The 24,598-nt window shown below is 34.3% G+C and overlaps 1 protein-coding gene across 1 annotated transcript; it reads left to right on the plus strand.

Annotated features, from left to right (window-relative positions):
* Nucleotides 1-10,773: 10,773 nt before the first annotated feature.
* LOC140451136 (uncharacterized) lies at nt 10,774-12,894 on the plus strand. Its single transcript, XM_072544864.1, has 2 exons — nt 10,774-12,061; nt 12,149-12,894. Exons 1-2 carry the CDS (start codon nt 10,774-10,776, stop codon nt 12,892-12,894), a joined length of 2,034 nt encoding a protein of 677 aa, XP_072400965.1.
* The last annotated feature ends 11,704 nt before the right edge of the window (nt 12,895-24,598 follow it).

The raw sequence follows: 24,598 nt of genomic DNA on the forward strand, positions 1-24,598 counted from the left end.
ACTTATATCTAAGTTATCAACAACTGCCATTAACTGAATGTGTGTGTATGAAATGTTCTTGTCATTATATAACGAAGAAAATGGGTTAATTGGTGATATCGACATTCTTCTTAATGACTCAGCCATTCGTTCAGCAAATTGTTCTGTCACTCTGCTTAAAATGAATGAACTTCCAGCTTCTTCAATGTTAGTCAAAAACTGCACAATATGGTCATCACTCATGCAAGGCACTTCTGAGGGAATTTTTGATCCAGAAAATATTTTGCCAAAATCAATACCTCTAATTGGTTTACATTCAACCTTTGCAGTTTTGAGCACATTCCAGAGGGACCTCACATTTGTACATGATACATTATTTTTTGATGCAGGTGTATATTGTAGTCCATACAATATCGCACCAACATGGCTACACACTTCTCCTGCACCTGCAATGCATGTACAATGTCCTGTTTCTACACTTCCCATTTTTGTCTTCTACATACTGTCTTGGTTACACACAACCCATGCTTGTAGTGGTGGCTTGTTTATTTTTTGTGAATGTTTAATTTGTAACAATAAAAGAGTAAGTTAAATATTGTAACAACTAGCATAAAACATTTCTCACTTTGCCTAATGTCATAAACTTGTCATTTACAACTTTTGACCCACAACGACTCACAAAACCTGCTTCAAAGCATTTGTATGCTTGCAGCTTTTTGTAGGCTTTCATTTGCTGTTGTGTTTAAAAACTGGTGCTCAACACTAAACAGCTCACTACATCTATGCTGCTTATTGGGGGAAAATCATTTGGATTGTAACTTAATTCACTTTCTGAAATAGTATATATGGACCTATGTTGTTGATTAATTTCAATTTCTCTGGATATCTGCTTGCTACATCAGTATTCTCTAATTTCAAGTTATCGAAGTAATGACTTCCATACATTTCTGAAACAAAATAACATTCATCAAATTAATAAACGTTTAGGTCAATGAACTATCATCTTATCAATTAAAAAGGTGTAAATGTCTTTACCATATTATAAAAAAATGATTTGAGTCTCACCTAGTTCGAAAATGTTAAAATTGTATATGTTATTTTAATTTCAGCAGCTTAGTTTGTATAACACTAAAATGTTTAAATGAAGCTAAATCTATAACTGAGAAATATTAGCGATATGCCGAATACGCTAATACATAAAAGTAAATATCAATCATTATAAGTATATATTGATAATAATTGTGGTTGTTAAACGACTTAACTAAACTATTAAGAACTTTTCAACTTACTCCATTACATTATAATTATCTTTATGTAATGAATGCGAATAAAAATTATATTAAATAAAATTGCTTTTTATCAATTATTAGGTCATCTACTAATTATACTTGAATAACTACAATTAAATATGTGTCTATTACTGCAAATCACAATGCTATTCCATCGATTGTTTGCCCTCCAGACATTTTGACAGTTCGGTTTGAGTTTATGTGTTGGACTGCCCCATAGCCCCATTGAAGAGGATGGTTGAATGGCGATGTTGCCAAAATTATCTTGTTTTATTGGAAATTAGGTTACTATTTCGTTAAATAATAATACCAATCTGTAAATTTCTCATGGATTTAACAAATTTTGTACCAGTATTTGTGTCATTTTGTTTTTAATATCATCATCCAGTTTTAAATGGCAATATAACCGCGCCACTGTTCGCCAATTTTTTGAATCAATTCAATGTTTTAATTAAAATATCGTCATATCCAAGCGAAAACTAACATTTTAATGTTATGGAGATATTTGAAATTAAAGATAAAATCTTCACTATAAATCAGGTTTAGACACTGCTCTTAGATTTATTAATCTGAAGTTACTAATACTTTGAAAATACTTTACTATGTATTTTGTGCAATAGTATCAGTTAGTGATTTTTTGCATAACCAATAATAATGAGTTTTAGTAATAATTATTTATTACGTATAATATAATTATTACATATTATTATATTTATTACATAATACATCGTAATAAGTTATAATAAAAAAGAATATTAAAAAAGTTTCTCTTCTTCGTCATCCTCAACGGTTGGCTTGGTTATTGTATCTGGTATATTATTGGCTGTTGGTAGAGATGCATACCATCCATGCAGTTCCTCTGGTATAATTTCTTTGTTTCACATATTTTCATTAAATCCACCTTTTTTTGTTACTAATAGGCAGTAGTTGATTATAAGCTCTTTTTATTTCATTCGCACAATTTTTCCGTCCTCTTCCGCGTACGTTCAGTTCAATATAGGGCTCTGTGTAACTGTACCAAAATTTTATTGTCTGGATTTGATTTTTCATATCGTAAAGATTTGATTTCAAGCCATCTGACTGTGTTACCATTCTCATCTTTCAGACGATTTTTAATTGTGAGTTTTGAGAGATCTTTAAGATCCAACATATCGGAAAAATGCAGCTGTTTGACACGGTAGGGATTAGCGGAGCTTCTGTTTGATCTCTGGCTCTTTTCATTATGTTCGTCCACTCCATAACAGAATTAACAGACATATGCCTTTTTTCCATTTCAATGGCACTATGCATGCTGTCAACTTCCATGAAAGAATGTCTGGATTCTAGGTATTTCTGCTCTATGATTTCAATAGGAGTAGTTTGGGTCAAATAGAGCAGAAGCGCAGAGATGTGCTGATTGCGATTTTGACCTCCACAAGTGTCTGAAAACAATGAAATCTCTTTAATATTCTTTGGAAGTTCATTAATCCACTGCATTAAAGCTGTACCAATTTCATTGCTGCCTCTTCTACCATTCACCTCAGACCACAGCATGAAATATGCTTCATTTGGAAACCGTGACTCGTAAACAGTGAAATTATAAAGGCAAAGTTTACGACAGTAATATAACAGAGACTCTTTACCAGACGGTATTTGAAGAACACTCTGCGTTCTTCAAATAGCGTTGTGCCTTAAGTCAAGCGTTGTCAAGTCTTAAGTCAAGCGTTGCAGGCATAAATGTGGGGTCATTTTCAGATCTGATCTTATCTTCGTCTTTAGCAATTTTGGCCTGCCTTTTTCTTTCTAAGTGGGCGTTTTATTTTTGTTCTAATTCAGGTGTTACAGAATCTATTCGTTTTGCATCACTAAATTTATTACAGAGGGTGCATTGATCCGTTTTTGGCAACACTGTAACAATCGCAAAAAAAATTTTCTGTACTTTGAATGACTCACCGGAACTCGGTTATTCTCGTTAAAATGGACGGTGTACAAGGAAAACATTTTTCTAATAGACAATTTTTCATCTAAGTAACATCTGTGAGTATTTTTCCTACAATAATGAGACTTTATTGTAGGAAACATCTCGATGTGTTGTTTCATAAAAGCCATATCTTCTGGTTTAATTTTATTATGAGGAGATTTTTTACCTCGTCTAACTTCTGCCGTAAAAACACCATCGTTAGAACCCTTAAAGGCTTTATTAATAGGACCGTTACTAATATTAAAAGTTTTTTGAAAGAAATTCTGACAGACTCGATATTTCTTGTCATTGCTTATAAGAAAGTATGCTCTGCTGCACTTTCTCTTTTTTATTAATTAAAACATTTGCCAAAGGTCTCGCCGGTTCTTTTGTTTGAACCATTTTTAAAATGAAATATTTCTGTCTTTTATAATTAGAAAGAGACCAGTACTTTTTACAAATGCTGATCCTATCCACTTTCGAAAAATTTTGACCACTAAATTGACCATTTAAATTTACCAGATTGACAGTTTGCTGGTTGTGGAATCTTTGCTGGCTTTATACCTTTCTTTGTTTTATAGGGGAAACAGTTAAACTTATTTTTCTTCTCAACATTTTTTGACCATTTAGAGGGATCAGATTTTCTAGATCGAGAAGAAACTTTCTTTAGAGGTGTATTCTCATCATTATTCTCAACAGAATTATTTATGTCGCTTGTTTCTTTTATATTAGTTAATTCTTCATACTACTTAGACTCATTACTACTTTCTGAGATATCAGTTTGAACCCAGTCCTTATCTTTCTATCTTTCAATCCTACAAATAAGTATTTATTACTTATTGTTTTTGAAACTAAATTAACAGCAGAAATGATATTTCAAATAATAGATTTCACCTAAGTCAGTGAAAACATTAATATTCCAGTAAATGAACATGAAATACGGCGATACCGTGTAATAATAAGCTATATTTTTGCTAAGAATATGTTTTTCGATAATATGCTTACTTTTTGATTTAATGACGAAAAACCGCCTGAAAGCGAGTTTTTTTTTGTTGAAAAATAAACATTTTCACTTACATAACTATCAAATGAGTCAGTCTTACTGTAATTTATACAAACTTACTTTTCCGTAACTTGCTCTGTCTGCAAAATCTTGCTGAATGTCAACATAATATCTGTTCCCCAGAAGTAGTGTCGTAACTACACTTTTCAGTATTTGCCAGAAACGGATCTCGAACATTTTGGTCCCTATATTACACATTTTTTTGATAGTATCAATTTAATTGGGCGGACTAAAATTGACTTTTTTTACAAAATTTATGCTCAAATAATATACAAAACTATTTAGAACTTGATCGCGTTTCAGGTTAGTCAAGGGGAGCAGTTACGATAGTTTATCTCAAATTTAACTGTTATGTTAAAGTAGTTGCGATTCATCTGAAATGAACAAAAATAATTAAAATAAATAAATCATCAATCAGCCAATCCCGTCCACTGCTGGACATAGGCCTCCCTCAGTTCTTTCCAGTGTTCTCTACACTGGGCCGCTTGTAGCCAGTTTCCCGCTACTCTTTTTATGTCGTCGGTCCATCTAGTCGGTGGTCGTCCTCGGCTTCTTTTATAATTTCTGGGCCTCCATTCCATAATTCGTCTTGTCCATCGTCCATCTTGTGTTCTGGCTAAGTGTCCTGCCCAGTTCCACTTAAGTCTCGTGGTTCTTTCAATGACGTCTTGAACTCCTGATCTTTGCCTGATTTGTCGGTTTGTTATGTGGTCTCGGAGGCTCACATTCAGCATTGCACGTTCCATGGCTCGTTGTGTAACTCTTAGTTTATTCGCAGATTTCTGCGTGAGTGTTAAAGTCTCTGCTCCATAAGTTTGTACAGGCAAAACACATTGGTTATAAACTTTTCGCTTGAGACACATGGGAATTGAACTTTTTAGAATATGGCTTAGTTTGCCAAATGCTGCCCATGTCAGGCCTATTCGACTCTGTATTTCATTTGTTTGATTGTCTCTGTTTATTTTGATCTCGTGTCCCAGATATTTGTAAGTGTCTGTTTGTTGTATGGTATTATTGTCGATAGTTATATTTCCACTCGTTACGAGAGTTGTCATAAGTTTAGTTTTCTCAAAGTTTATCTTTAATCCTGCTCTTTCAGACAGACTTTTAAGCGAATGTAGCATAGAAACCGTATCCTGTAAGTTATCTGCGATTAATACGACATCATCTGCAAACCTCAGATGATTTAATCTTTCTCCATCTATATTGATGCCCATATCTTGCCATTGGGTGTTCTTAAATATTGACTCTAGAGCTGCCGTGAACAATTTTGGTGAAATATTGTCTCCTTGTCTTACTCCTCGACCTAAGCTGAATTTTTCTGTGTCTTCGTGTAGTCGTATACTTGATGTAGCGTTCTCGTAGATGTTTTTGATTAGTGACGTGTACCTGTAATCTATTCGGCTTTGATTTAGGGCTTCCAGTACGGTTTCAAACTCTACAGTATCAAAAGCCTTCTCGTAATCGACAAATGCAAGAACCAGTGGTATGTTGTACTCGATGCATTTTGCAATTAAGATTAATTAAAATTAATAAAAATAAATAAATAACATGGTATTATCAAAAAACTAAATTATTTATTTATAATAATACAAAAATAATGAATATTTAACATAATTTTAAAAGTTTCCGTCTGCTTTTTACAAGTCATTTGTACTTGTAGAGTGAGGAATGTTCTCATAGAAATGGTGGTTCTCGCCTAAGAGCTCCTTAAATTTACACTGTCGTATGAACTGTTGCCAATCCCACGGAGTCATCAATGTAGTTGAATTACTAATTTGTTTTTTAGCACGCTTAATAACAGAGTGCACTCCATCTACCTCCATATGGGTGTGTCCTCGAAGAAGGAACTTATGCTTGATGACTTACTATTTAGAATGGTTTAGTTGAGAGTCCATAATTTTCTTAAATAAAAATAATGTGTGTTTGTCAAATAAGGTGTTGGCAAAACTTCTGCAGATCAATCATTATTACAATTTCTTTCGATGAAAGTTCTCTTGACAAAATTTTATCTGAATTTTTCAATTTATATCTAAGTTGGGCTTCTGCCCAGTGAGCTTCCAAATTAGCCTATAACTCCTGTTTATTTTCTTTATTGGCATTCTCTATGTTTATTTTTAATTCATCGCAATGGTCACGGGTGTCGTTTGCTGGCAATTTAAATGACAAATTGAATTCCATGTTAAAAATTTGGTTGTACAACCACTGTTTTCCTATATCAGATTTATGAATTTTCTTTTGCTTACAGTTCTCAAGATATAATGAAAACATTTTTGATAAATTAAGCTCATTCCCTAAACATTTTCGGGCAGATCTTGCCCTACTATAATGACTTTCAACCACTGGGAAACTTTTTATGTGCTCACGTATTGTTTCCCGAATATTATTTTCAACTTTATTGCTTGGTGTCTTTCTTCCTCTTTTATCTGGCAAAACTAAACCACCTTCAACTTTTTTAGCCAGTGCAGTTTTCACAGTTGTTTCAGAAATGCTTAGTGTATTTAGAAAGAAGGTTTTACACTTTAATATTTCTACCATTAAATTCAAAACTATAAATCAAGGTTGCATTTCTCTTCGAAGCATTATAAGTTGTTTTGCGAGCAACATTAATTTTTGAAACGCAAGAAGATCTAAACTGACGTTTAAGATCATTACTATTGCCCTTTTTGTGGAAATTGTTGGATATATTGAGTCTAGCGTTTTCATCTATATTCTCTGAGCACTTTCTGATACATGATGGCATACATGGATTTCAAACGTTTAGCTGCGATCAAGATGCCTTTTTTTATTAGTATATTCTTTTCCTGCTTCCTTTTTTACTTTTCGTATGCTCGCTTTCCAGAGATCTGCGTTAAGTTTTGTTTTTCGGCCGTTCTGTTGAACTTCAACGTTTATGTCGTTTAAATCCGTCTGTAATACAGGAAGTTGTATTTCATTCACTATTTTAGGAACCATTTCTTCTTGCTCGACGTCAGACATATCAGGTACATAGTCCGGGTCTTTAACTGAATCATGATCAGAAAAATCTTCATGATATACTTCTTCGGAATAAAGTTCGTCAACCTAAAAGTCTTTAAGAGTGCGCTACCAAGAAATTTTTACGGAAAATAGAATTTGCAAGAGGGACTTTTTTATTTGGTTTTCTATTCAGGTTTTTATTCGGTAGTCCAATTCGGTTATATTATACACCGAATTTACACTCTTATTTAATTATATATATAAAAAATGTACGTTTTCCGACTCTTATAAATATACTTAGAATAAATCGTAAATAGCATCAGAATAAATCGTAATAGCAACAGAGATGGAATGCCTGCGAAGATGCTGCAGAGTAACAAGAATGGATAGGAGAAGTAATGACGAAATAAAGCAAAGAACATCAATAGAAACAGACATACTAACATATATAGAACAAAAAAGACTAAAGTGGTATGGACATGTAAGAAGAGCTAGCGACAGCAGATGGATAAAAAGAATAACCGAATGGAGCCCCATGGGAAGGAGGAAAAGAGGACGACCCCGAAAATCCTGGAGGAACGAAGTAGACGACGCCATGAGTAAGAGAGGACTAAACGATGGAGAATGGAACAACAGAGAGAGATGGAAACGGTTGAGCGAGGGAAGGCAGTGAATACTGTAGAATCCCTAAATATATATATAAATCGTAAATCTTAACGAATCTTCACAAGATTGGTCTTAAATGAACGAAAAAATACCAAGCTATGTCCGTGCTGTAATATATTTTAAATTTTGTTTTTGACGTATTAACAATAACATTTAAAAAATACCAAAAAATTGCAAAAGTTCGGATTCAATTTGTACAAAATAGAATCAAAATTTTAAAAATACATTACAGGACGGACATAAAGCACATATCTTAAACGAGCAAATCTTGTTATTTTAAGCTAATATGTTGTACCGTTTTCAAGTAAATAGGTTAGAGCTAAGGCGTTGCAGTATAGAAAATTTAACATAATTACGAATACTTACATTCTCATAGTTTACATCAGATGGATGAGAGCTCATATTATCATTTTCAGTAATTATTATTATTGAACTTGAATTATTATCAACAGCAGTACTTTCATTTGTTTTGTGATTAAGCTGGACTTCTGTAGGAACATTATTGTTTATCAAAAATAATTCATTATTTTCATAATCTTCGCACATACTCTACAAAAAAATACACTTCATAATATACACGAATAAAATTTACACTAAACTAACTCACTTTATTTCTGCAAAGTTCTACTAAAACTTTTTCTCTGCCTATAATAATGTACTTTTTCCTGTTGTACAAAAGTAGGATATTATTAGACACACAACTTTCATAAAAAATACTAAAATCACCGCTTTGATTCTATTATTACTTTTAAACAAAAGACGTAACCTCACATTATTGTTGCTATGAACATAATTACAAACGAGTCAAGTCGTAACTGCTCTAGGAGTGCGAGTACAGCCGAATCAAATGGAAGTGAGGGGTGAGAGGTAAACAATCGTATAATACATTAGGACAGTTTACTTCTAGAGGTGTTCAAAGCTGTGAAGTGAGAAGTAAACAATCGTAAGGTATATTAAGATAGTTAGCCTTCTAAGTAGTTCTCTACTATGAGACAATTTAAAAACAGTGTTTTTGACGTTGCTTACATATTGCAGTTATGATATTTTACCACTAAAAAGGTTAATATTTTTTATGCAGTTCGACAATAACCTGAAAATCGCAATTTTTGTAGTTACACTCTACTTCTGGGGTACAGATATTATGATTACTTGTCAAATCCTTAAAATTCATAGAGTTGGTAAATACATACATACAAATTAATATCAACAAACTTACCAAGTTGCATACATCTGTTTCATTTAAAATCATGGATGTATTGTCATCTAAAACTGTATCAGATTGCACCATTTTGCTAGTACAAGGAGACTCATAGTTGTTGGAAACAATATCCAACACCTATGCAAAATTATTGGGACGCTTTGTAGGTTCGGGTGTGTTCGGTCGGAAGTGACAGTGTTTCTCCCTGCCACCACCCAAAAATTGACAAGTGACATTTCTGCGCCAGTGCATTCATTACGCATAACGCCATTTTTTTTTTAGTTGTAGTTTTATAAAAAGTAAAAACATACATTAGCTCTGGCTTGTTGCCATCTAATTATTATTATTATTGAACTAGTAAATATTGTATTAGCTCTGGCTTATAGCCATCTAATTATCATAAGTGAATGGTGAATAGTCTAAATTAAATAAAGGTGTAACTACAGTAAGTTTCGTGAGTCTTATTTCAATTAATTAAGTATACAGTCCGCTAACCATCGAGGCTTTATTGTGCGTCTCGTACATAAATTATGGTCCATCGACACAGATGTGGAATCCAGAATTTTGGGAGCCCGAAACTGAAGGTAAATTCTCATATTTCCTGAAACATTAAAAAAGGAGCCCGCCAAATTTAGCGTCCAAACTGAAGTTTGCTGCCAGGCTGCCAGCTCTAATGTCAATAAATAGAACACGGAACGAAACCGTAAGTAAGACTGTTCTCTTCCCTTTATGACAATCATCGAGCCAAGGAACGCCGAGACACCAACTTGGATTTCTGTGCTCTGTGTTCGCGTTGACATTCACCGTTTCATTACGTCAAAAATTAACAATTTATTGGACATAACCCTATTAAGTAACAAATATTTACTTTGATTTCTGTTTTTAAAAAATATAAGTATAGGTATTTGGTCCTATTTTTGTATGTATTGTCTTGTGTGTTATGTTTAATTAATATTTTAAAGGTAATTGTTTACTTTAACGACCGTTTTTCTTTTTTTTATCAGTGTTTCAGAATCTCATAGATACATTTTTATATTAAAAATACTTTGTCACTTAACTTAACAAAGCCTTTAAATATGTCTAAAAAGGATTTGGAAAAACTGATAACAAGGAAAAGGCAAGCGGTAAGCACTATAAGTCGGGTAAAAAGATTTATTAGTGAACATAAAGATGATCCAGAAAGTTCAAAAAAGGATGATCTATTTTCTATTAGAAAAGACATGTTATGTGAATCATTTAAAACTATAACTGATTTAAATACAGAAATTGCTCATTTAGATGAAAATTTTGATGATGATATTGATGACTTAGAAGCTGAATATGTAGATCTATTGGCAACCATCCAAGGAGTTACATCCATGAAAAACAATAAAATCACAGTGCCTTTAGTTCATAATATGCCACAGCATCATGCAACCAGTACCACTAAATTACCTTCAATTGAAATTCCCACATTTGATGGGAATTCCCATCAAATGTGGGAAAGTTAGTTAAATCATTTATAGATATATTTACAGCAGTTATAGACAAAAATATAAATTTAAAAAGCGTAGAAAAATTATTTTATCTAAAAAATTATTTAACACATGAAGCCCTCAGCTTAATAAATAATCTGCCATTAGTGAATGATTCATACAATGAAGCTTTACAAATTTTAAATAACAGATACAATAATGAAACTATGATTATTAATTCACATATTTACCAAGTTCTTGATATACCTGCCATGCAAAAAGGAACTGCTAGTTCATTACGAGAATTTATAAGTAAGGTCAAACAACAAATTGGTGCCTTAAAAAATCTTAATCAACCAGTAGATAGCTGGGATATGCTTTTAGTCTGTATACTGTCTAGAAAAATAGATCAGTTTACGAATAGGTCATATCAAATTGATAGAGATAGTTCAAGTTTACCATCATTAAATGGATTTCTAAAATATCTCGAAAATAGGGCAATGGCTCTTGAAGCCACTAATAGTACATCTGAAACAAAGTTGAAGGAAAATAAACAACTTACACACTTAGTAACCAAATCACAAAGTAATGTTAAATGTCAATACTGTTCCATCAATGGACATAAACTTTATAGTTGCAAAAAATTTAAAGTCCTTTCAGTCAATGAAAGAATTTCCTTTGTTGATAGAAACAAACTATGTAAACTATGTTTAAACAGCCATACTGATAAATGTAGGTTAAATTTAAAATGCCAAACCTGTCACAAAGGACACAATTCATTACTGCACTTAGAAAAAGTGGCAGTAAGTTCTAATATTGCTCAATCTAATCAAGATGCAAGCACTTCATCGCAATACGATGCTGTAGTAAATTTTAATTCGATTTATAAAAATCGAGCAAATACAATCTTACCTACTGTAAAGGTAAAGGTTAGAACAGCATCAGGTCACAACTTGATTGTCAGAGGTTTGGTCGATACAGGCTCACAGGTTTCTTTGGTAACAAATAGTTTAGTAAAAAGGTTAAACCTAAAGACATACAATAATTATTTAGATATTGTAGGGATTTCACAAAATAGCACAAGAATCCAAAAGGCAGTTGATTTGAATATAGAATCATGTATATATGACTTCAGTACAAATATAAAATGTTCTGTAGTGGATATAATAACAGGGAATCTACACAGGTTTAGTTTTAATACATCTAAAATACCAGAATTTGTTCAATTGTCTGATGACACTTTTAATCAAAGCGGTGAAATCAGTCTACTACTAGGAGCTGATGTTGTGTTTAAAATATTGCTCGCAGAAAAAATAAACTGCCAAGAACTAATACTTCAAAATACTCTTTTAGGTTTTATTGTTAGTGGATCTGCATCAACCAACCAGTTCTCAAATTTAAATATTGTATGCATGCATACAACTTATAGTGATTTAGACACTGCCATCTCTCAATTTTGGGAAATGGAAAAGGTTCCTGAAGTATTCTTAGAATTTACAAGTGATCAGGAAGCTTGTGAGGCTAGTTTTCAAAATTCAATAAAAATAATCGAAAATAAATATCAAGTTAATCTGCCTCTAAAACAAGAAAATATTAATTTAGGTAACTCTTTTGCTGTAGCTCTTAAGAGATTTGAAAACTTAGAGAAAAGGTTTGTTCTAAACCCAACTCTATACTTTGATTATAAAAAATTCATAGATGAATATATTCAACTTGGTCATGCTAAAATTGTTCATTATGATCCAAAAATTTTAAATAATGGCGAGGTTTATTTTATGGCTCACCATCCAGTAATAAGAGAGGATAAGAAGACTACAAAATTAAGAATAGTTTTTGACGGTAGTATGAAATCTAAGAGCAAAAAGTGCTTAAATGATTTTCTATATAATGGTGCTGTTGTACAAAATGAACTATTTGATATATTAATCCTATTTAGAATTTATAAATATATTATATCTGCTGATATTAAACAAATGTTTAGAATGATACTTATTCACCCTGAAGACAGAAGATATTTAAATATATTATGGAGAGAACCACATAGTGAGCTAAAGTGTATCCAGTTGCAAACAATAACATATGGGTTACGAAGCTCATCGTTTCTAGCTACTAGATGTTTAGTCGAACTAGCCAATACAGAAGGACAAAATTTTCCTTTGGCAGCTAAAGCATTAATAAATAATACCTATGTAGATGACATCCTAGCAGGAAGTGATACTATAGAAGAAGCAAAGAAACTCAAAAATGAACTAATTTCTCTTTTGCAACTAAGGTCATTTTCCTTGCACAAGTGGTGTTCAAACGATCCAAGAATAATAAGTGATATCCCCAAAGAAAATAGTAGATAGATAGGGTTCCTTCTGGAGCGGAAGTGACGTCACACGTCGATCGTCAAGCGTACGTATCCTCATGGGTCAAGGCCACGCCCCCCTCGTGACGTAGGAACGTGCCTAGGGTCTCGAGGCCACGCCCCTCGACCAATGGTGACGTAGGAACGTACCTCGTGTCTCTAGACCACGCCCCTCGGCCAATGGTGGCGTAGGAACGTCCCCCCATGTCTTGCTGACCAATGGTGGACGTCCTCGTGACGTCGGAACGTGTCGTCGACCAATGGCAGCATAGCAGCGTCAGTGGTGGGAATAGCAACACCCCCAGCGACCAATGACAGCTCAGAATTTGAATAAACATCATAGAAATGGCGGTATAGCGATGAGGGACCAATGGTGACATAGTAACGCCCTCCTCGTGACGTCGGAACGTGTCGTCGACCAATGACAGCATAGCAGCGTCAGTAGTGGGAATATCAGGCCAATGGTGGCATAGTAACGCCCTCCTCGTGACGTCGGAACGTGTCGTCGACCAATGACAGCATAGCAGCGTCAGTGGTGGGAATAGCAGGCCAATGGTGGCATAGTAACGCCCTCCTCGTGACGTCGGAACGTGTCGTCGACGAATGACAGCATAGCAGCGTCAGTGGTGGGAATAGCAGGCCAATGGTGGCATAGGAACGTCCCCCAATGTCTTGCTGACCAATGGAGGACGTCCTCGTGACGTCGGAACGTGTCGTCGACCAATGACAGCATAGCAGCGTCAGTGGTGGGAATAGCAGGCCAATGGTGGCATAGGAACGTCCCCCAATGTCTTGCTGACCAATGGTGGACGTCCTCGTGACGTCGGAACGTGTCGTTGACCAATGACAGCATAGCAGCGTCAGTGGTGGGAATAGCAACACCCCCAGCGACCAATGACAGCTTAGAATCTGAATAAACAACATAGAAATGGCGGTATAGCGATGAGGGACCAATGGTGACATAGTAACACCCTCCTCGTGACGTTAGAACGTTTTCCTCGACCAATGATGCCACAGAAACGTGTCCTCGACCAATGGTGGACATCCTCGTGACGTTGGAGGCCAATGGTGTGCATCAACGGCCAATGAGAAAGACGTGCATCGACTAATGGTGGAGTCGTACCACAATATTAACGAAAAGACGCCCCCAGTCCCCCCCATTCCCCGAAAAGACGCCCCCAGTCCCCCCATTCCTCCCGAAAAGACGCCCCCCCAATAATAACGAAGCTACACGTCCAACGTAACCAATGAGAACGATGTTCAATCGCTGGTCGGTGACTGCGTTCTATGAATTGATAAAGAGAAGAAGACGAATGACAGACAAAGAGAGCAATTTTTCCTCGTATTTTTTGTAATTAAAACCTACAACCATTAGCGTAAAACTTCTAAATTTTTTCAATTTATATTTTACGAGTTACCTCGTATATATTTTATCGATTACCATAATAACAAAAATTCGTTTATTTTTCAATTTATACTTTACATGATCAGTTGAAATCTTTATAAAATAGATCTTGCTACTGAGAATAATGACATCATCGGATACGCCGGCTATTAAAAATGTCTCACGCGATCACGATATATAGCCGGAAACACGTGCACTTTGGAATTCTAGTTAATGTGAGATAAAATATATTCGCATGGAGGCAGGAAGCAGGTGCACATTCCGTTGTATTTAATAATTAAGCCCGGCATGTGATGCATAAATGAATAGTCTTACGAAATATTGCGCAACATAGTTTTAGCGTGGGAGAGGCAGTTAGATAAAGAGCAGATGCACTACATATCGTCAGTTCAATTCTGATCATCCTTCAGACAAGTTGTGTGTTTTGTGCAGCGTCAGCAATTATACAAAGTACCGTTCGGAGAAGTTCTGTGTTTGTGAAGTGCCGGCAATTATATATACAAAAGTAAGTTTTATAATACTTAACCTTTTTTATATCATTTAGAATTCATCATTATCTTTACTAATTTCCAATTCTTAATAATTTTTCTGATTTAAACATTTTATTCAAATTACTTGGTTATATTCTCCGTTCTAAAAAAAAAATGTTTGTAAATAGTGCGGTATTTGTAATTTTTTGTTTCTATGAAAGTTTTGTTAGTTAAAACTATTTCATTGTTAAATTAAAAAATATACATATTATAATAGATAGAATTTTTGTAAAATAATATTGCTACTCAAAGATATTTCACTGTTAAATTAAGAAATTGCTAGTCAAAGATATGTTACTGTTAAATTAAGAAAATATATATTGTTGCAGATGGACCTAAAAAAGATTAATGCATCCTCTCTGCTTACAGAGAAGACAATCAAGCCAATTAGAAAGCTAAACAGCCTACCCGTAGGAGTACCCCAGAAGATAATTGCGGCAAGAGAAGTCGATACGAAATTTGGGAAATCCATCCTTATTGAATAGAAAAGGAGGTGACGTTCTTGCCGCAAAGGGTGGTTGAACTCTACAGGCCGCATTTGGAACATTTCAGCGAGGGAAAGTACAGCTTGGTGTTCCGAGGAAACGTTGCCACTGGAAAGGTGCAGCCAGCCGCCTCGTTTGAAATAATAGAAAATTAGAGGATAAAAAAAAATATTGGTGAGTTTTTCATTTATTGATTTATTGCTTTTTACTTAATCATGAGTAACATTGGTGATCTTAGTAGTGACATTGTACAACATTTAATTCAAGGGCGTGATGTTTTGTTTCGAAATTATACACCGCGAGAAGCGAATATTTGGTTAAATCACATTAAAAGACATTTGACTTTGTTTACTAAAGCGATTCGGTGTGGGGACTTGGAATTAGCTAAATTACGGCAACTACAGACAAACGCGGGGCATTTAAAGACAATTAAATCGGAAATTCAAAATTTCGGTCTTCGCGTGGGTGGTGGAATTACTAAACATCGTCGGGTTAAATGGGAAGATGTAAATTCCGCATTCAAGAGTAGAATCAGAACAGGTATAATTATTAATCTAGGGCACAAAGATTTAATGCAATTTTTCGGGGATTGTTTTAAGTTATTTAGAATTCGAATTAAAAACATTTTAAAAAAATTAAATATGATAAAATGTAATATGACATTATGTGGAGAATTTATTAGAAAATCAAATCAAGGAGGTGATATTAACCAATTTAAATATTTTAATACCAAAAACGAAGCCATAGACGCAGGAACGGACTTGGTTTTATGGTTTCACACAAACATAGTCGATAAATTAATGTCTAAGCTATCGGAATTTGAAGAAACGGGATCAGGGTGGGCTTTGAAAAAAATAGTTTCTTTAGAAGTCAATATAAATAAATATGAAGTGGGAAATGGAGCTTCGTCGTTCATTAGACTACCAGAACAAATCCAAAAGAAGCACGCATGTATTAATATCAAAAACGATGATGAAGCATGCTTTTTTTGGAGCATAGTTTCAGCGATTTATCCAGCTAAATGCAGTTCAGATCGTACATCTTCATATCCACATTATGCGACTGTCTTAAATATCGATGGGCTAGAGACACCTATGACTATAAAGGGTATTTCAAAATTTGAAAAGTTAAATAATATTTCTGTAAACGTGTACGGGTTAGAAATGAATGTTGCTAAAGAGAGAACATTTTACGTAACAACGCCGGTAAGGCTATGCAAAACCAAATTAACTAAACATGTAAATTTATTGATTGTACAAGATAAATATTTTCCAAAATTGAATGACTACGAAGCACCTATGGCTCACGATGAATCTGTAGAAATTAAGTATCATTATTGCATGATTAAAGATATGTCTCGACTTATGTCCAGGCAGTTAAGTAAGAACCGTAATAAAAAATTTTTATGTGATAGGTGTTTGAATTATTTTAGTAGTTTTGACAGATTAAATGATCATGCAAAATACTGCGAGAAAATTAATGAATGTAAAGTTTCTTTTCCATCATATCAGAATGTTGAATTTAAAAATCATATTTATAAACAAACAACTCCTTTTGTAGTCTATGCCGATTTTGAGTCAATGTTGAACAAAGTTAAAAACAGTCCATTAAAATGCAAAACAATTAAGTATCAGCAGCATAAAGCCTTTAGTGCAGGTTATTACGTAAAATGCTCTTACGATGAATCTCTGTCGTTTTACCGAAGTTACGCAGGTGAAGATTGCATGGAGTGGTTTGCCAAGGAAATGACGTTGTTGGCGGCATTTGTGCAAGGAAAAATTAAAGATATTGTACCTATGAATGACACACCCAGTTTTAATGCATCTAATTGTCACATTTGCGAAAAAACGTTTTCAGATAAGGATGTAATTGTTCGTGATCATGACCATTTTACCGGAGATTTTCGAGGACTCGCACACCAAGTGTGTAACTTAAATTTCAAAAAACTTTTCGTTGTCCCAATTTTTTTTCATAATCTTAGCGGTTACGATTCGCATATGATGATTAGAGATCTTGCGAAAAATGGTAGTATCAGCTTACTACCAATAAATAAGGAAAAGTATATTTCATTTACAATATACGATTCTGAGGTCAGTATTAAGTTGAGGTTCGTTGATTCACTGAGATTTTTAAATTCATCATTGGACAAGTTGGCTGCCACATTGCAACCTGAGGATTTAAGATATTTAGCTAGCGAATTTCCAAATACCACTCCCGAACAAATGGAATTATTGAAACGAAAAGGCATATTCCCATACGAATATATTGAGTCTTTCAATAAATTGAATGAAACGCAACTACCATCAATTGATAAATTTTACAGCTCATTATCGGGTGAACACATCTCCAAAAATATGTATCATCATGCTCAGAATGTTTGGCAGTCATTCGGTATTAAAAATATTTTGGAATATAGTATGTTGTACATGAAAACTGATATTATGTTACTGACTTGCATTTTTGAAAATTTTCGACAAAAATGTCGAAGTACATACAGTCTTGATCCTGCATGGTACTATACCATGCCTGGATTTTCTTGGGATGCAATGCTTAAATATACTGGATGTAAACTTGAACTGCTGAATGATATCGATAAAATCATGTTTATTGAGAAAGCTATCCGAGGTGGTATAAGTCAAGTAAGTAATCGGTATATAATAATAGTCTCCCGTTTTATTCTGAGTATTCTGGGGCAAATAACAAATACATGCATAATTATGATCCATCAAAGCCTAGTAAATATGTGCTATATTTAGATGTCAACAATTTGTATGGTTGGGCAATGTCTCAATTCTTACCATATGGGGGTTTCGAGTGGGTCGATACCAATATTGATGTCTTGTCTATTCCTGACGATGGAGATACAGGATACATACTACAAGTGGATTTGGAATACCCAGAACACTTGCATGACTTACATCGAGATTTACCGTTTTGTTGCGAACATCGTGTGCCACCAAGAAGTAAGCTTCCAAAACTTATGACCACCTTGTACCATAAAAAAGAGTACACTTTGCATTATCGCAATCTAAAACAAGCTCTGAATGCAGGACTCAAACTAACAAAAATCCATAAAGTGTTGAAATTCAAACAGAGCGCTTGGCTTAAGCCATATATCGATCTTAATACAAAATTGCGAACTGCAGCAACTACAGCATTTGAAAAAGACTTGTACAAGTTAGCCAACAACGCCATATTTGGTAAAACGATGGAAATCATTAGGAAACATCGCATTGTAAAACTTATGGAGCGAAAAATTTGATTGCTAGTCCAAGATTTCATAATAGAACTGTGTTTAATGAAAATTTAATGGCAATCGAACTTAACAAAACAGAGCTCATTTTCAACAAACCATTGTACATCGGCATGTCAATTTTAGATATATCCAAAGTGTGTATGTACGATTTTCATTATAACTTTATGCTGCCATATATGGGAGTTGAAAATTGTAAGCTAATGTATGGGGACACTGATAGTTTTATCTATGAATTAAAATGTGATGACGTTTACAGAGATGTTATTAAAGCAAATTTATCCAAATTCGATACATCAGACTATTCTGAGAATAATATTTATGGAATACCTCAAGTCAACAAAAAAGTTCTCGGAATGATGAAAGATGAGGCAAACGGTCGCATTATGACTCATTTTGTCGGACTTAGATCTAAAATGTATTCGTTTAAGATTAGTACGACGGATGAGGATCGAAATGCATTGTGGGATAAATACAAGAATAATATGAATGATGCAAATATTGAAAGACTTGCAAATAATTTAGGCGTCACAAAAAAATCTAAGGGTGTAAAATATTCAACGGTAAAAAATGACATTACTTTCGATGATTATGTTAAGTGTTTAAACGAATTTACAACTAAAAGTGTTTCCCAATCAACGTTTCGTTCCTACGCCCATGATCTTTTTACAATAACACAAGAAAAAATTGCATTAAGTCCGTATGACGATAAACGTTACTTGCAACAAAATTCTCATGACACTTTACCTTGGGGTCATTATGAAACCACAATGATTGAGTAAAAACAAAAATTAATAAATGAAAACATAACCAATTTTTTTTTATAGCTTTATCAATCTCCACACGAAAATGGACTGGCTATTTGTTAAATGAATATGTAGAATGATAATTGTAATTTAGTGAAAATCAACATTTGTAATTATTATAAGTAGAAAATAAAAACTCTAAAAAATATACATTGTTTTTCTGTAATTTTAAGTCTCAGCTTATCTTTTCCAGCGTTGTGAGACATTCAACGTGAAAATAAAAAAAGACATGTTTGCATAAATAGCATTTATTTTGATTATTACATAAAATCATTTACAACTTTAATTTTATAATAATATAAATATTCTCTTAAAGCATTACTTAACAAAGTGTCTGTGGAAATTTCGCAAAACGCAGTTAGAGCTTCAAGTGGTCCATATAAACTGCTTCTGCTGCAAAAGTTTGATTGTATCAAATCGATAACATTTCTATAATAAGCATGAAAGTGTAAATTATCCAATAACGATACACGATGACACACCAGACTGCTGTTTACTTCTAGGATTTGGTTGACATCCCTTTCATCTAGATAGTATTCCAGACTATGCTTTTCAATAACAAGGAACTTGGTTGAATCATACACTATTTGTTTAATTTTACAATAGTCTCCACACTGAAACTCGATAGGATTGTAATCATCTTGAGAGGTGCTGTTAAAGAAATCGCAAATCTTCTGCTTAAAAATTCCGATTATATCATCCCACTCGAACGTGTTTAAACTAATTCTTGCATTCTTGTTGTGCTGACACAAAATAATGGTTGATGAAAAATCACGAGCTGGAGAAAGGCCAACTTTGATTATACACTTGTCAAGCGGAAAGGATGCTTCTAGTAAATAATATGGTTCATTTTTGGCTGCTTCTTCGAATTTCGCCAAAACTCTATCTAATTCAGCATCATAATCGATATCATCTGATGGTGAATCAGCAGCTACCACCATATCGTCTGATGAACTATAACCACTATCTTGAGAACTCATATTGATGAACTGGCAGGAACAAATGGGCATGAGCTTGCAGCATATATGAAATTTATACTTTTTGTCACCCCCCACTCATTTAGTGTATATCTACGCGGTGTATGTAAAAGTAGATCCTAAATGATATCTTTAATGTTAATCCAACTATTATGGCTACTATCGAATCCCAACCATTGAACATACATCTTATTTCCACGTCTGCGCAGTACTTTCTCTACTAAATATATGTCTTTATTTTTTGTTTTCTGTAATTCTTCTTCGTAGAATGCTCCTTTGATAGGCGCTCCAGTCATATCTTCAATCAAGTATGTTGTGGGATTCGTTATTTTAATTTCAGTAATTTTAAACAGTTCTGTTGTCCAATTCGGTTTATATCCCTTATCGAAAATGTGTTTATTTTTACTAATGCGAACCACGTCACCAACTTTCAATTTTCTTGGACCGGCAATTTTCAAGTGAGTATAATATTTTCGTAAAATGTCATTTTCGTTAGATTTATTAACATCAATAGGTCTAAGTCGAATTTTGCTGTGTTTCGTGTTGTTGTACTCTTTTGTAATTTGAGGCAAGATATCAATCCATTTGTAAGTTCCATTAAGACTGAAATACTTGTAAAGTTTTTCCTTCAATGTTCGAATAACTCGTTCACATATGGCTGCTTTTTTAACACTAAAGGTATTATAGTGATTAATACTATGCTTTTTCATGAGATTTTGAAACTTGGAATTGAAAAATTCTGTGCCTTGGTCTGTTTGTAAATTTTTCGGGCATCGTCGAGTATGAGCGAGAATATCCGAAAATGTTCGAGTAATTTCCTCCCCTGTTTTCGTCTTTAATGGTCGAGTCCACACAAACTTTGAAAAACAATCAATTACAACAAGAATGAGCTTGTAAGATTTATTTTGACTGGCATAAGGTCTCATCTCAGCAAGGTCCATTTGCCACAAATCGTCTAGTCCTTTAATGATTGTTCGTCGACGAGGATAATTTTTTCGTGCAGGCTTGTGTAGCTCGTTAACTAGTTGTATCTTCTCCTCGGTAAATGCCATGTCTAGCTTCCAACGATTCGATTCTTTGAACTAACGCTAATTCGTTGTTCCGTTGGCTTTATTATGTAAGAGGTAATCTTCCATTACATTAAGACGCTCATCTAAATCATGTGAATTAAGATCCGCCGTTTTAATCTTTTTTTCTATTTCCAGCGTTTTCATCATAATTTGTGCATTTTGGTTGGCGGCATCTGTAATATTCTTCGTCATTTCTTGTTTAAATATATCAAGATCATTTTTAAATTCATGCATTTGTTTTGATAAATCAGATATTTTCGAAGCAGTCATTTTATTCTCATCAGACAACTCGTTAACTTTTTTACTTAAATTAACTTCTATTTTACTAATGGAGTTTGAGATTTTTTGTTCGAGTTGAGTATCTTTTTGAATTCTATTTTTTTGTATCAAATTAATCTCTTTTCTTAGAAAAGTTTTCGCACGAACAATGCTGTCATCTACATATTTCTTATTGGAAAGATGATTACCTGCTACAGGAGGATCTCGTGTAATGTCTTTATGTACTTCATGTATCTGGTTTTGTAAATCCAAAATGGATTGCTTTAAGCCTTCACGTAGCTTTTTAACAACTTGTTCATTAGAACGGTAATGATGACGACCAAACTTGTCAACACTCATGTTGGAAATGATGTTCCAATAATCCAAACATTAATATATAATATCTGCTTCACGTAATTCGTTGATAATGGCAACAATTTCGTTATTGTGAGATGTGTTTCCTGCTTCTTGGGAAGCAAACAGCAATTTGAGTCTGTCGCATAGTTCGTTTGGATCATCCCAATATACATATTCAATAGGATTATCGTTGTAGATCAAATGAGAATTATCGACGAGCCCTGACCCTTTGGAGCTAGATGGTGAAGATAACGATGTTCGAGGAGACGTTGTCATCGATGATGAACGAGTCGTTTTTGCTAAACGAACAAGACCTTCGAAAGGTTGTCTCTTTAATGCAGTAGATCGAGTTTTCGGTGGCGATTTCTTTGTTGTTTCATCGGTAGGTTTAAATAGCGGTTTGATAATATGATGATATTTTTTCCCAGTTGCACCTTTAAGACGACCTTTGGAATCCAGATGAACTTCTGTACTATTTAATAAACTTTTATAGTGCTTTAAATCTGTATCATTATAATCTTCAGGGTTATCATAGAAAATTAGTTGGTATAGACCTGGCGTTCCCGGCACCCATCCTCCTTCCCCACTACCATCACTGATGACTTGTATACTACCTTTGTTTTTGTTAAAGTTTATTCGTCGTTTACCCAACATCCAGCCAATTTCATCATTGTAAATAGGTCCGTAGTTTTTATCAATTTTATTATCTTTCATCCAAAATTCTTTTATATACTTATGGCTCATTGGAGGATATTGCTCGATATATTCATCAATAGCCTCTTTCGAAACATTATTAGGATCAAATATATCATGTTCGTTAACTTGATCGATTGATACTGCATCGGAAAATACATCGTCATCTCTGGCTTCTTTTTTTATCTCTTCCTCCGTTTTCACCTCTTCTTTTTTAACGTGTCTAAGCTTGTTATTAATAGCATGATGCAACGTTTTTGACGATTGCGCAATATCTGTTAGAGGTTTAGCTATGGGCTTAAAGAGTTTATTTAGCGACTCATCTTGTTCTGTTTTACCTAACTTTAATGCCAAATACTTTTTGCGAATGACACGAGCTAGTTCGGCAACTTTACGCGTGCGCGCAGCTACCTCTTTGTCTGACATATTGTTATACAATTCGTGTTTTTCAACCATACCTACAGTTTTATAAACTTGTCGAAACCTTTACGATATCGTCCGTTAGAAATATCGAAATCCTTAACAATGACGAATGTACCGTATTTGTCCTTCCAACATTCGGAACAAAATTGTTTAAATTGCTCAAATGTCATATCAGGTGATACGTGGTCATCAAAGACGTGTTTCAAATTGAGCTCATCTTGCTTAAACAATACAATAAGATTCGCATTATCACGTAAAAGTTGTTTGCCTGCTCGACTGTATGATTGACATAGGTATGCACAATCAATGTCTTTATGTCTACCCATACAGTAATATTCACGTATTGTTTGTTGTGGATCCGTTGATACGTCATCAAATATGAATATTGAGTTTGGTTTAGCTTTACTTGGGCTTATAACATCATCATTATCTTTAAATGGAAAATAACCTACTTCTTTCACAGACTCCAACACTTCCTTCAAAAATTGATACTTGGGCTGAAACAACGACTTTGAATAAACGTAAACATTTTTGAATTTAGCGCCATTCAGGTCAAAAAGTAATGCCAACATAACATTAGTTTTTCCACATCCGCTTGGACCACATATGATAGCACGAAATGAATGTGGTAGCAATGCACCATGTTTGCTGGTTCTTGTCACGTTGTCGACAAAATCCAAGTTTTCCACTGCTAGTGTCTTGTCTTGTTGAATGACCTTCATCTTGTGATTGAGATGTATTTTGTACACATGGTTATATAAAGACATTTTTCAAAAAGCGATTCATTTCAATGTTGATCGTTCAAGGTGAAGGAGTGTTGAATTCTCTGATCAATAGTCTACCGTTTGAATTGCATGCTCCTGGTTACCAATATCTAGGACCTGGAACTAAATTACAGAAACGTCTAGCTCGTGGAGATCCGGGGATAAATCCGTTAGATCGAGCTGCGAGAGATCACGATCTCGCATTTTCCCAAAGTAATTCATTGAAAGATCGACATAAAGCAGATTGGGTGTTGGAAAATAAAGCGTGGGAACGAGTTAAAGCAAAAGACGCATCTTTGGGTGAAAAAACCGCTGCCTGGTTAACTACTACAGCAATGAAAGCTAAACGAAAACTGGGTATGGGTATGAAACGTGGTAAAGGTGTTGGTTCATTTAAGCGACATGTGTTACAGCCAATTATCAAAACATTGAAACGTGCTCCTCCGTCACCAAATCTGCGTAAATCCGCTCTACTTGCACTTGCAGCAGCTAGAACAGCCGTTAAGAATGTAGGTGGGAAGAAAAATGTACGTGTTCCAAGAATTATTCCATTTGAACCAAAATCTGGTGGGATTTTACCTTTAATCCCAATCTTTGCAGGCCTATCAGCTCTCGGAAGCCTCGCTGGGGGCGCAAGTGCGATAGCGAAAACTGTTATCGACTCAAAGAATGCTCAAAAGA

The sequence above is a fragment of the Diabrotica undecimpunctata genome, chromosome 9 (genome assembly GCF_040954645.1).
Source record: "Diabrotica undecimpunctata isolate CICGRU chromosome 9, icDiaUnde3, whole genome shotgun sequence".
NCBI lineage: Eukaryota > Metazoa > Arthropoda > Insecta > Coleoptera > Chrysomelidae > Diabrotica > Diabrotica undecimpunctata.